This window comes from Pelophylax lessonae (assembly GCF_965119305.1).
Source record: "Pelophylax lessonae genome assembly, chromosome: 13".
In the NCBI taxonomy this organism is placed as follows: Eukaryota; Metazoa; Chordata; class Amphibia; order Anura; family Ranidae; genus Pelophylax; species Pelophylax lessonae.
In genome coordinates, this window is record NC_138780.1 from 128119109 (window position 1) to 128133068 (window position 13960).

Below are 13960 nucleotides of genomic sequence, written 5' to 3' on the forward strand. Positions count from 1 at the left end.
GTGGAAGCACTCGCCCACCACATTTATCATGTTGGCTGTTTCCCTGTTAAACCCTGTGTTTTGCCTCGGTGATGGACTCTCAGGTTCTCCCGACATGATCCAAGGTACTTCGCAGCACTCTGGTGGCAGAGTCGACCTCTCCGCCTGCCCTTGTCATGGTGGATTGGATCACCCAGACTGGGATGTTCTTGTGCGACGCAGCCTTGGGCGCTATAGGGGTCGCAGTCCACCGCATTACCTGGTTGAAGAGCTGGTCAGCTGACGCGTCCAAAAAGACGGTATCTGAGGTCCCCTATGTGGGGGGGGGGGTCGTCTTTTTGGGGATACTCTGGATGAGTTGTGTAAGGGCTCACTGGAGGTAAGAGTTTCCCCAGGTAACTAAGGGTAAGCCCCCCCCCCCCCGCTCGCGGCGTGGGGGCCCTCCTTCAAGACTCAGCGTAGTTCCTTTCGTGCCTTTGGGACGCAGGAGAAGGGTAGACTCTTCCGGTGGCCACAAGAAACCATGGACAGGCAAGCCAAAAGCCGTTCAGTCTGGCTCGGTGCACCAGTCCACCTCCTCCTGAAGGGACGTCCTCGCCCGTTGTCGGGGTGGGGGGACGTCTGCGTTGTTTTTAGGAACCCTGGTTGTCCGGCATTCAGGACAAGTGGGTTCACAAGCCGATTTGTTCAGGGTATTGGATCGAGTTTCGATCTCGCCCCGCAGACAGGTTCTTCCCGCCCAATTTTCAACTGTCCCCCGATCGTCTCAGAGATCTCATGGGGGCAGTGCACGATCTGCTTGCCTAAGGAGTCATTGTACCCGTTTAGGGGCGGACTGAGAAACCCTCAGGGCCCCCGGGCAAAATAAATTAAGGTCCCCCTTTCAGGCCCCACCCATGTCCTGCCTCCAGCCACACCCTTGTCCCACCTCCAGCCACACCCACATCCCGCCTCCAGCCACACCCACATCCCGCCTCCAGCCACACCCTACACAATCTTTAGACACAAGCAACAAAAGTGCAATAATTTATAAACCAGTGCAATATAAATAACGAATGAAAAAACCAAACTGTGCAAAATAAATCACAAACCAAGACAAGTACATTACCAATAATAAACAGACAAACCAAGACCAGTGCATTACAAAATCATAAATAGACAAAACCATAGCATTACAATGGTAAATTGCCAGGTCTAGCTGGACTAAGGATGCCACCTCATCCCTTTAATCCAGGGACACATATGAATTACATGGGTTCTGAGGCTAATAAAATGCACATAAGGCACCAAATTAGTTTAATTACCACCTTAATCAGTCACAGAACCTGTGTAATTAATGTGTGTCCTGGTTTAACCGCTTGCCGAATGCCCGCCGCAGATGTACTGTGGCAGGCAGCCACTCCCAGGCCAATCGCCGTACATGTACGGCGGTCGCTCTGGGGAGTCTAGGGGGCGAGCACGCCCCGCTGCCGGCGCACTCCCGCCCCCGCTCGTCAGCGGAGAAGCCAGGACGTGTGTCAGGCGGCTCCGATTGCCGCCTGACACCTGCAATCTCTCCCCGCTAAGAGAAAAGAGCGGTCAGCTGTTGTAAACACAGCCGACCCTCCTTCTCCCTGGAATGATCACAGAGCCCATGTGATCCTTCTATATAGGATTGCATGTCTCTGATCATTTCACAAGCCCAACTCCCCCACCGTTAGAATCACTCCCCTAGGCTTACATTTAAGCCCTTGATCACCAACAGTATTAACCCCTTCCCTGCCAATGGCATTATATTACAGTAACAGTGCATTTTTTAGCACTGATTACTGTAATGTCACTGGTCCCCCGAAAAGTGTCAAAAATGTCAGGGGTCCGATCTGTTCGCAATGTCGCAGTCCCGCAAAAAATCGCAGATCGCCGACATTACTAGTAAAAAAAAAAGAAAAAAAACAATAAAAATTACATAAATCTTTCCCGTAGTTAGTAGATGGGATAACTTTTGCGCAAACCAAATTAAAATACGTTTATTGCGAATTTTTTGTTTTTACCAAAAATATCTAGCAGAAAACAAATTGGCGTAAAATGTTAAATTTAGATTTTTAATTTTTTTTTTTTTTTTTTTTTTTGAGAATGTCATATAGCAGAATGTGAAAAATATTGTTTGTTTTTTTTTTTTTTTTTTTTTTTTTCCAGAATTGTCGCTTTTTTTGTTTATAGCTCAAAAAATAAAAATCGCATAGGTGATCAATTACCACCAAAAGAAAGCTCTATTTGTAGGAAAAAAAGGACGTCAATTTGTTTGGTACAGCGTCGCACGACTGCGCAATTGTCCGTAAAAGTAACGCAGTGCCGAATTGCAAATAGGGCCCGGTCAGGAAGGGGGCAAAATCTTCCGGGGCTGAAGTGGTTAAAGTGAGGGGGGGAATTAAATAGTGGCAATGGGGGTGAGGTGCAATAGTGAATTGTTAAGTCAGGGGGAGAATCACATTGTAGCGGGGGGAGGGGGATTAGGCAGTGGAGAATTACCAGGTCTGGGGGTGGGGGGGGTCACATATGCATTTTTCTGCAGACACCTATAAGTGGTATTTGCAGTATGACAGATGGTGTTGCATTTAAAGGGACTGATGGAATAGGATGTTATGGATACACCAATATAAAGTCAGGTAGTATCAGTGGAGGTTGGGAATGGGGTGACAGTGAATTGGCAGGGGAAGGGAATAGGTAGTAGTGAATGCTCAGGTCTGAAGGGGATCACATATTGGAGGCGGGGGTAGTAGTGAATGATCAGGTCTGGGGGGGATCACAGTGTGGTGCTGAATTTGGGGGGAGATCATATATTGGTGTGGGGGGGGGGGGCAGTGCTGAATCATCAGCCCGGAGTGTCAGTGGTGAATTGTGTGGTGGGGAATGAGACCGGTGGTGAATTTGGTGGGGAGATCACATATTGGTGGGGTGTCAGTAGTGAATTGTGTGGTGTAAAGGGGGGGAGGGTGCCACAGCAGTGGTGAATTTGGTGGGGAGATCACATATTAGAGTCGGGGGTGTCAGTGGTGAATTGTGTGGTTTGGCAGGAGGGGGCCTACACCACCACTGTATCATAACCCCCCCCCAACACACAATTCACCACTGATCTCCTTACCAAATTCACAACTGCTGTCATTTCCCCCGAATGACACAGCAGTGGGGAATTTGGTGAGGAGATCAGTGGTGAATTGTGTGTGTGTGGGGGGGGGGGGGGGGGGGTTGATACAGTGGCGGTGAATTTGGTGGGGAGATCACATGTTGGGGGGGGGGGGTGACAGTGGTGAAATGTGTGGGGTGGTGGGGGATGACACCGCAGTGGGGAATTTGGTGAGATTACATATTGGTGGGGGTGTCAGTGGTGTGTCAACCCCCCCCCCCCCCCCCCACACACACACACACACACACACACACACACACACACACACACACACAACCACTGACATCCCCACCAATATGTGATCTCCCCCCCCAAATTCACCACTGTGTCATACCCCCCAACCACACAATTCACCACTGATACCCCCACCAATATGTGATCTCCCCCAAATTCGCCACTGCTGTACCATGGTGAATTTGGGGGAGATCACATATTGGTGTCAGTGGATCTGGCATTTAGTTGGGCTTGCTACTGAGAGAAATCACCTACTTGTGGACATCGTGACATTGACGCCGACGCGCCCCAGCTCACTGAGGACACCATGGAAACCCCAGCCAGGCCCCTCCTCCCATGGAAGCAGCGCCGTCCGCAGGGCCCCTCCCCTCCTCCCACTTCCAAAGCGCCAATGTACACCTGATGCCGGGCCCCTCCCCTCCTCTCACTTCCACAGCAAAGGCTGCAGGGCCCTTCCCCTCACTTCCACAGCGAAGGCTGCAGGGCCCTTCCCCTCACTTCCACAGCAAAGGCTGCAGGGCCCCTCCCCTCCTCCCACTTCCATAACACCGGTCCCCTCCCCTCCTCTCACCTCCATAGCGATGGCCACCAGGCCCCTCCTCTCCTCTCCTCCCACTTCCAGAGCGCTGGCTGCCGGGCCCCGATAACCCGATGCGGTCTCTGAGACCACATCGGGTGAATTAATGATTTAGTGGGCGGCGTGTCGCCTTCCTGACCGAGCTTCCCGGCCGGGCCCTCGGACCACGTCCGAAGTGCCCGACCGCTCAGTCCGTCCCTGTACCCGTTCCTTCATGGAAAAGGTTTTGAGGGTTTTACTCCAACCTGTTCACGGTGCCCAAAAAAGGGTGGCAAGGTGCGTCTGATTCTGGATTTGAGGTCTCTGAACCGCTTTGTGCGGGTGCAGAAGTTCAGGACGGGGTCCCTCTGGTCGATGGTCACATCGTTGAAGCCCAGGGACTTCCTGGCCCCCATCGCCTTGAAGGATGCGTATCTGCGCATCCCTAATTTCGAGGGTCCTCGGAGATATGTCCACTTCACGTTGACTGGGGAGCACTATCAGTTTGTGGCGTTTACCTTTCGGTCTCGCTTCGGCTCCCAGGGTTCTCACCAAGGTGTTGTCTCCGGTTCTAGCTTTGCTGCGTTTAGGGGGCATTGTGGTACTCGGTTACCTGGAAGACCTTTTTATTAAGGTCGAACTCATGTGTGACCTTAGCGAGCGATCTGGCCGTGACGGTTCAGACACTCCAGGAGTTCAGGTGGACCATCAATCTTCAAGAGTCGGCACTGCCTCCTTCAAATCGTCTTCAGTACCTGGGGATGGTCCTGGACTTTACTCAAGCTCTAGTTTTTTTTCTTCTGGAGGAAAAACTCGGATCTCTGCGGGACGAAGTCAGGTCCCTCAGGGACAACGATCTCTCCTACTTGCGGAACTGCATGTGGGCTCTGGGCCTGATGGTTTCGGCTTTCGAAGCAGTTCCGTTTGCTCAATTTCACAACGGAACTTTGCAAGCGGAGATCCTTTACAGGTGGGACAGGACGTCTCCGTCCTTGGTCAGGAAGATTTCTCTGAGTCGTCCGGTTCGGTCGAAACTTTTGTGGTGGCTCCGGTCACCGACCTTGTCGCAGGGCCTGACCTTCCGGCCTCTGTTGTGGACGATTCTCACCACCGATGCCAGCCTGTTGGGCTGGGAAGCAGTTCTGGGCGCGCTTTTGGCCCAGGCGATATGGTCGGCGGTGGAGACTTCCTTGCCGATGAATGTCATGGAGCTGCGAGCGATTGAGTTTTGTCTGTTCCGTTGGTCATCTCTGCTTCAGGGGTGTCCGTTCCGGGTACGGCCGGACAATGCCATGGCTGTGGCTTATATCAATCACCAAGGGGGCACCAGGGGTGCCCGGACGGCCAAGGCAGTGGCCGAGATCCTGTCTTGGGACCTATCGCTTGTACCAGCGATTTCGACTGTTCACATTCTGGGTGTGGAAAACTGGCAGGCGGACTATCTGAGTAGCCAGCCTTGGGACCAGGGGGAATGGTCCCTGCATCCGGAGGTGCTTCACCTCCTGTGGGCCCGGTGGGGGATTCCGGACGTGGATCTGTCACGTCCCGTCTCAACAAATAGGTGGAAAGGATTCGTGGCCAGAACTTGCGATCCTCTGGCGGATGTGCTGGTTGTGCCTTGGCACCGCTATCGGCTGATGTATGCCTTTCCTCCGATTCAGCTGTTGTCCAGGTTCCTCCGTGAGTTGGCATCGAAACGGATGTCAGTCATTCTGGTGGTCCTGGACTGGACTCGACAGTCCTGGTACGCGGACATCGTTCAGATGGTCGTCGAACCTCCCTGGCGGCTTCCGCTGCAAGACGATCTTCTGTCTCTAGGACCGATCTTCCTTCCTGCTTTCCAGTCTCTGGCTTTTACGGCATGGCTGTTGAAAGCCAGGTCTTGAGGGATAGAGGTCTTCCACAGGCGGTCATCCTTACCTTGTTAAAGGCTCGTACAGCTACCTCCTAGGATGATTTATCACAGCACCTGGAAAGCGTATATCGCCTGGTGCGAAGCGCATGGTTCTCATCCTAGTTTCTTCTCGGTGGCGAAGGTCTTGGCCTTCCTGCAGAAGGCTTGGATCAGCGCTGGCGCTGACTACGGTCAAGGGTCCGTTTTTCGGCCTTGGCCTTCTTTTTTTCAAAGTCCTTTGGCATCGCATTCCTTGGTCCGCACCTTTATTCAAGGGGTGCGGCATTTGGCTCCCCCTAGGAGAGCTCCCTTACCTCCCTGGGATCTGAATTTGGCTTTGTCTGTGTTGCAATAACCTCCCTTCGAGAACATCCGAGAGATTACTCTCGGTGTTGCCCCAGTAAAGTTGCCTTTCTGGTGGCCATTGCGTCAGCTCGCAGAGTGTCTGAGTTGGTGGCCTTATTCTGCCGTTCTCCTTATCTGATACGTCATGGTGATAAGGTGGATCTACGATCCAATCACTCTTTTCTTCCACGGGTGGTTTTCTTCATTCCACCTTCAATGAAGATATCGTGTAGCCTTCGCTGTGTGCGCGGCTCAAGCATCCCATGGAACTTGTCTTGCATTCCCTGGATGTGGTCCGGGCAGTCAAGGTTCCCTGTCGCCACGGAGTCTGTTCGGCAGTCTGAGTAAAGCAGACAGTCGATTGTTCAGCCCTATTCTATTTAGGGTCGGATTCCTCCTTTTCCGGTAAAGGCCCATTTGTATTTGAGCCGTCAGCGCCTCTTGGGTTTTTTCGCCATCGGGCTTCTGTGGCTCAGGTGTGCAAGGCGGCAACTTGGTCGTCCGGGCACACTTTTCACAAAGTTCTACGAACTTGATGTTTTTGGCATCTTTGGATGCTTTCTTTGGCCGCAAAGTTTTGAGTGTGGCAGTTGTTTGGAGGGGACATTCTTTTTTTCTGTCCCTTCTTCTGTTTTTTTGTTGTTTCTGGATTTGTTCCAGTTTTTTCTGTGGGCTCAGGTTGTTACTGGCCCGTCTGTTTACATTACCTTCTGAGTTGGTTGCATTTTTTTCCCACCCCTCATACCTGCACTGCTTTGAGACGTCCCATTAGTGAAGGCTAATACCATCGGGCGGCGACTGTCAGAGGACGTAAGAGAAAATAGAATTTTTGTAAGAACTTACCGTAAAATTATTTTCTCTGAGTCCTCTAAATGCCTCGCCCCTGCCCCTCTGTTTTTTTTTTTTGGATCTGGGGATTGTTGCCATCCGTTACTGCTTGCTACAAACTGAGGTTTATATCAGATTGGGTTCAGGATAATGGCTAAGGGATGGCCCCCTAGTGGCGTGCCGAGGTATAAGTTTTTTTTGTATTAACCGAATAATCAATTATCCGCCTATCCTTGCTCCTGCAGAGGGTGCCATTTGGTAAGTTCTTACAAAAATCCTATTTTATATATATATATATATATATATATATATATATACTATCATATAGTATATTTTTTAGCGCTGCACAGTACTTTTTTCCACCCTTTATTGCTTAGGGACAACCCATGCTCTATGAATACTCATGGAATTTACATGAAAGTCAAAATTTCTATCTGAGTACAGTACAGGTCACCCTCCCTTAAATTCCTTGGTTACTCTGCATTTTTTGCTACAAAACCAATTCGTACTGAGTGGTCTAGGGCTTTAGGGGAAACGCCAAGGCAGTGTTTATTCAAAAGCTTGCCATTGTCCAGTCACTTGAAGGTATGAGCCTTTAATCCAGGATCTGTAAAAAATTTGGAATATATAGAATTTACTGGCAAGTCAAAATTTCTTATTGCCTTTAAAGAATCTGTCTCAAAGCAGGAATTTTTTGCAGACCTTGAACGCAAGGGGTCTTGGCTTGCCCAGACTTTCATACCTACTTTTTGGCGGCCATACTTACCCACACTTATAACTGGCTTGTCTCTGATGGCACAAATGCCTCAGTAGTATTACAAGCTGTGCATTCAAGATCCTCTGAGACCCTCCGTAATCTCCTCTACAGGGGTCAGAAAGTCTCTCACCCGCCCCTTACAGTCGCTTTGAGGGCAGTTATTAAGGCCAGGCTTGCTGTCTTTACTAAACCCAATATAATGAGGGATAAAAGGTCCCCATCAACTCCGCTTTGGTTCAATCCCATGCTACCAGAATGTCATTGCTCACCAGACCCGGTCTTTGGGCTGCTAAAGGAATCGGATACCTCTCAGATATTTGTGATGGGAGTGCACTATTTACGTTTTGATAGGTTGAAAGATAAATTTACACTGACCAATGCGTTGTTCTTCCAATTCCTGCAACTCAGACACGCCTGTGCAGCGCAATTTGGGTCCTCCTTGTTTAGATAGAAGCAGAACGTTTTTCGAGGCTCTCATAAAATCACTTTCTGTGATCTACAAGTCACTACTTTCCTCTGTTCGTGTGGGACTAGATGCCCTGTTAACTGCGTGGCGTTCGGAGGAGCAGGACTTGGACAATGAAGATTTGGAAGATCTCTGGGACACCCTAGTTCAAGCACTAATATTGACTAAAGACTGGCTGATCCAATTTGAAATAGTGCACAGAATTTATTTTAAACCACGACTACATCGTATATACCTCAATTCCTCTTCTTGCTGTTGAAGATGCTCTGGTGACCCTGCTGGATTTGCCCATATCTTTTGGGAGTGCCCTCCAATTAGTAGCTACTGGCGGGAAGTGACCCAGTTTATATCTACCCTAACTACCATATAGGTTCCTGTAAAAGTTGGTGTTTGCCTCCTGGGGTTAGTTGACTCTCTGGCTGTTAGTACGGCGATGCGTACTTTCTTGGGTCTCTTATTTTTTTTTTATGCCAGGAAGGCGATAGTGCTCAAGTGGAAATCAGACACGGCCCCTAATCTACCCTTCTGGAAGCGTATAATCAATAAGGCTGTACCTCTATACAAAGCTACTTATTTGTCCCAGGGTTGCCCTAGGAAATTTGAGAAGGTCTGGCCCTTGTGGGCGGATTCGGAGTGTACAACAGATGGTCAGGAGTCCACAGACTGAATTTATTCCCCCCGATAAGGTTTAGTTTATATTATGAACAAATTTATTCCTCTGCTAGGACTCTCATTACATTTGTTCAGGTAGCATTCTAAACACGAGTTAATATTCTTCCGATTCATTATCCTGATGGTTGAGAGGGAACAGGAATCTCCTTATAATTCATCAACCCTTGAAGTGATTTATAAGAGAATGACAGAGTGAGGTGTATGGAAGGTGTGTTTTTCTTTCTCTCTCCCTTCCTTTATTTTATTTTTTGGGGGGTTCTATTATAGGAAATGTTAGTAGTTATATGTTTTATTATTATTGGGTACCAATAGATCTCCATTTTTCAATAAAAATAAATTATAAAAAAAATCTGTCTCAAATATTTCATGTTTTGCATATATTGTGAAAGGTATTGTTGAAATACATTGTATATTGAGGGTGTACAAATGTATATTGACAAAATTGTGCATGCTTGATGCTACTTAAAAAAATAAAAAAAAGCCTTTGATGGTCCTTTGTAGTTGCAGTTTCCTTCCTTAACTCAACTTTAGATTCTGCAATGCTTTTTGTCCAGGCAATTGTATCTGCTTTATTTTCAACACCTCTTAACCCTTTCCTTGGGAGTGCAATATTCATCACTTCATACGTGCGGCCTGTCAAGTTCTGGGAGAGAGACTACAAGTAAGTGGAATACAGATGTACAGTCAAAACTGTTATGCTGGCAAACTGAAAAGAGAGGGGGACGAATCTTGCGTGATATGAGCGATAAACTGCTCAGGTTGTTAGTTACATTATCATATTATTGGCACATGTAATGTACAAGACTTTTGGTTTAATGGTATAGAGAATTGCACTGATAACCAGATATTCGGTAAAACAGACTCATGGCGTTTTTTTTTTGGGGGGGGGGGGGGGGGTTGGGTTTTTGTTTTTCCACAAATTTGCCTACCCAGGGCCAAACAGTATTTACTGTTTACAGAATTCCTGTAGTCCTCTGAAAAATTATGAAATGCGGTGGTCCCAGCCATAGGGTGACGGTCAATGTTGTACATATAATAATAGTGGCAGGCCCAGCATGTAAACCTATTTTCCCCTTCATGTGCCACCAACTGGAGCAAGTCTGACAAAAAATGTAGTTTTTACATTTTAATAAAGGAAGGAGGTAAGATTTTTACTATGAAATGAAGTTTTACTATGAAATATCCTCATTCGTGCAGAGGAGACAATATTATTACTATACTTGTGCTTATGTTCTGGATTTCTGAATTATGGCTGCCACTTGCACTATTTTTATTGCTGCAGATTTCTTGTATCCTACCTAGTAGGTACTGGAATTCTGTTTTAGAGTTAGGGAGAGGTTTTTAAGCATTTGCGCCTTTTTTTAGATCACCTGTGAAAATACAACATTTTTTTTAGAGGGTGTTTAGGTGGGCCTTTGTAAGTGAATAACGCAGTAAGTACATCAGTAGTTTGGTATTCTCATAAATAGTGAGCAGGCTGCAGGTGGCACAGGAAAGGGATATGGGGAATTTGTCCTCCATTCTTTCTGGTGACTATGAATATAACTTTGTATTGCAGCACAAAACGTGTGGATCACTCAAATACACGACTGGCCTCTCAGCTTGACCGGAATCCAGGTGTGCAAATATATTTACTACTCAAGGAGCAAGTAATGGCTGGTTTTGAATCCTGATATTACATCCTGTAGACCAAACATAAGCATATTATCTTAAAGAAGTGCTTGTGTTACTGTTGAATATACCTTTATTTTATTTCCTTATTAAACAATATTTGTAAACTAATGAAACTTTTTCTCTCTGTTTAGGGTCAGATGATAACAACCTAAATTCAATTTTTTATGAGCATCTGACACGCTCTTTACAGCACAGTCTATGTGGGGACCTGCTACTTGGACGCTGGGGTAATTACAACACAGGAGACTGTTTTATCCTGGCCTCAGACTATCTTAATGCCCTGGTCCATCTTGTCGAAATTGGAAATGGTCTTGTCACCTTTCAGCTCAGAGGCCTGGAATTTAGAGGTAAATGACAGATCATTACATATTTTGTTTGTCATTCTGAAGGCTTCAGATTTTCATTCCCTGTAATTTTTTCAGAATAGTTTGTAATCTGAGGGTCCTACTTTTAAATGCAAGTGTAGGTAGGGTTCAGCCTAATTTCTTGATCGTTGATCGACAGACGCAGCTCCATCTTCATTACTAATAGGGTTATGCTCCTCCTATCAGGAATAGGCACTAGGCAGGAAAAAATTCTAACCACACCCATGGGGGCTCTCCCTGCTGGTAAAACCCCTCACACTCTGCTATCATTAATCAGTTTAGTTGCAAGCAGTGTTTTAGAAGACAAAAACCCCATACACTCAAGTATAAGGGGCGGTTGCTGCGTCTGTCGAACTTCAAAGAAAATGATTTTATGGTAAGTTCTTACAAAAATCCAATTTCTCTATCGTTCATCGACAGACGCAGCTCCATCTTTATTACTAATAGGGATGTCCCAAAGCAGTATATTTATGAGGGGTGGGAAGACCACGCAAAAAATGAACACAAGTCCCCCAAAGGCTAAACGTTGCCAACCAGGAAAAACTGGAGTTCTCCCAGACCAAATTTACACCCTCAAAGAGAAACTGAAAAAAAAAAAAAAAAAGTTCTGCAGCCTGCAAAACCTTGCAGAAAAAAGAAGCATCCGCCGATGCCAACATGTCTGCTTTATAGAATTTTGTAAATATATGCATAGATGACCAAGTTGCCGCCTTGCACACTTGCAGCACCGACGCCTAATGGCGAAAAGCCCAAGAGACCCTCAGCGCTCTTGTAGAATGCGCCTTCACCGGGAAAGGAGGAACCTGACCTCAGCTTCAGTGAATAGGCCTGAACCACGGTCTGCCTGATCCATCTGGAAATGGTTGCAGCAGACTCCACCAACCCCTTACAAGATCCATCCATTTTTTTTTTTTTGTGCTGCATTATGAGAAATGTGACCCTTTTTTTTTTTTTTACCTATGATCTTCAATTTTGTAGGATTGTACCACTGCAGCTTGAAGCGATTGTCAGTTCTGTGTTAGAATAACACATAATATACTTAATGAATACAACTGTAAAACAAATATGCAAAGAAAATTCTGTGCGTTGGGTGGAGAAATCAAATATTTAGGCACACCTACTATTTTTGGTTATATCTATAGATGGCCAAAAAGTTAGAGGAATTTTTAAAACTAGCTGGTGGAGAGTAGGGAACAGAGAAGCTATTCCAGGCAGTGAGCAAGGGTCAAAGGGGTTGTACTGTGGTCCTGTGGTCAGTGTTGATAGTGTAGCTAGAGTGCCTAGCACCAGTGTGCATAGGCTGAAAGTTTTACAACAGCCTCAGGACACTCAAAAAAATATATATATTTATACGCTAGTAGTACAAAATTAAAAGGCATGTTCACAAATGCTAGTAGTTTGGCAAAAAATACCAGATCTGGAACTTTTGATACATGAGGGGGATTTCAACTTGAGTATCACTAACATAAGCCAGTGTTCAAAAAGACTAAATCAGGACCAGATTTCTTACACCCGAGAGTCCTCAAAAGAATTTAGCAAGGTTATTGCTAGACCATTAATCCTAATCTTTAAGGTCAGCTTATTGACCGGAATGATACCAGTATTCAAAAAAATAGCTGAAATGTATACCCATAAGCTACAGACCAGTCAGTCTAACATCAATAGCATGTAAACTATTGGAGGAGATAACTATATCCAAAAATTTGCTGATGAAAATACTATCATTAGTAGCAACGAGCATGGATTTGTGAAAAATCATTCTTGCCAGACTAATCTTTTAACATTCTGTGAGGCGCTAAGCTGTAGTCTGGATAAAGGAAAGCCTGTGAATGTGGTGTACCTGGGCCTTGCTAAAGCATATGATACAGTACTCCATAAACACTTAATTTACAAGTTGAGGTCTGTTCGCATTGACAGTTGTGTATGTACCTGGATAGAAAACAGGTTACAGGAGCATGTCCGAAGGGTGATGATAAATAACATATCTTCTGAATGGTCTGGAGTTTTCAGTAGGGTGCTCGAGGGATCTTTCCTGGGACCAACTCTGTTTTAATGTGTACATAAATTATATAGAGGTTAGAATAAATAGTTCAATCTCAGTGTTAGCTGATGATACAAAACGAAGCATGGTAATAACCTTCACAGCAGGATATGAAAACCTTACAGGAAGACCTCAATAAAATGAAGACAAACTAAGTTAAAAACTGATAAATGTGTAATAATGCACTTGGGGACTAAAAATATGAATGCAACTTACATGCAAGGGGGAGAACCTCTGATGGCAAAGGATCTGGGTGTCCTTGTAGGCCATGGGCATAGCAATAGCATGCAATGCCAAGCTGCTATAAGCAAAGCTAGCAGACTATTGGCATGCATTAAAACGGTATCTAGTCAGGAGATAAAGCTGTAATCCTGCCACTTTACAAAACTCTGTTTTGGCCACATCATGAGTGTGCCATCCAATTCTGGTCACCAGTCCTCAGGAGGGATGTGCTGAAGTTGGAGAGAATCCACAAAAGGGCTGCAAAGCTTAAAAGTGGACTTGAGGACCCCTCTGTTCTGTGAATCAATTACATACAATAAAGTTATTCTCCCTGTAGAAGATGCTTAAGAGGAGATATAATTGCAGTATACAGATACTTAAATGGTGATTCTAGCATAGGGAAAAAACATTTCAGTGTCAGGTCAGACACGTGGCCACTTAAAGAACCTGGACAATAAGTGGTGTAATTGCAAACTTTACAGTTCGCGATAAGGATATGGAACTCCCTTCCACAATTGGTGGTGTCAATGGGGAGTGTCAATAATTTGAAAAATCTAGGTTGTCATCTTAGCAAACGCAATATACAGGAAATGGTATAGACCTAAATCTATATATGTCCCCACCCACACAAGCTGAACTGGATAGACTGATGTCTTTATCGGACCTTTACTATGTAACCATGTAACTATTTAATAAAAATAAAGAAATTAAAAGAATAGAAAAATCCTTGTAGAACCTCAGGAAATGTTGCTTCACCTTCTGTT

The 13960-nt window shown here is 45.9% G+C and overlaps 1 protein-coding gene across 8 annotated transcripts in view; it reads left to right on the forward strand.

The window, feature by feature from the left end:
• Positions 1–13960, forward strand: part of PCNX1 (pecanex 1) — a 388730-nt gene that overhangs the window by 336248 nt on the left and 38522 nt on the right. For all 8 annotated transcript variants that reach the window (XM_082275578.1, XM_082275580.1, XM_082275581.1 and 5 more), the window contains 3 exons: positions 9426–9555; positions 10453–10511; positions 10700–10915. In XM_082275578.1, coding sequence (XP_082131704.1) covers positions 9426–9555; positions 10453–10511; positions 10700–10915 — 405 coding nt within the window. The remainder of the gene's footprint in view (positions 1–9425; positions 9556–10452; positions 10512–10699; positions 10916–13960) is intronic.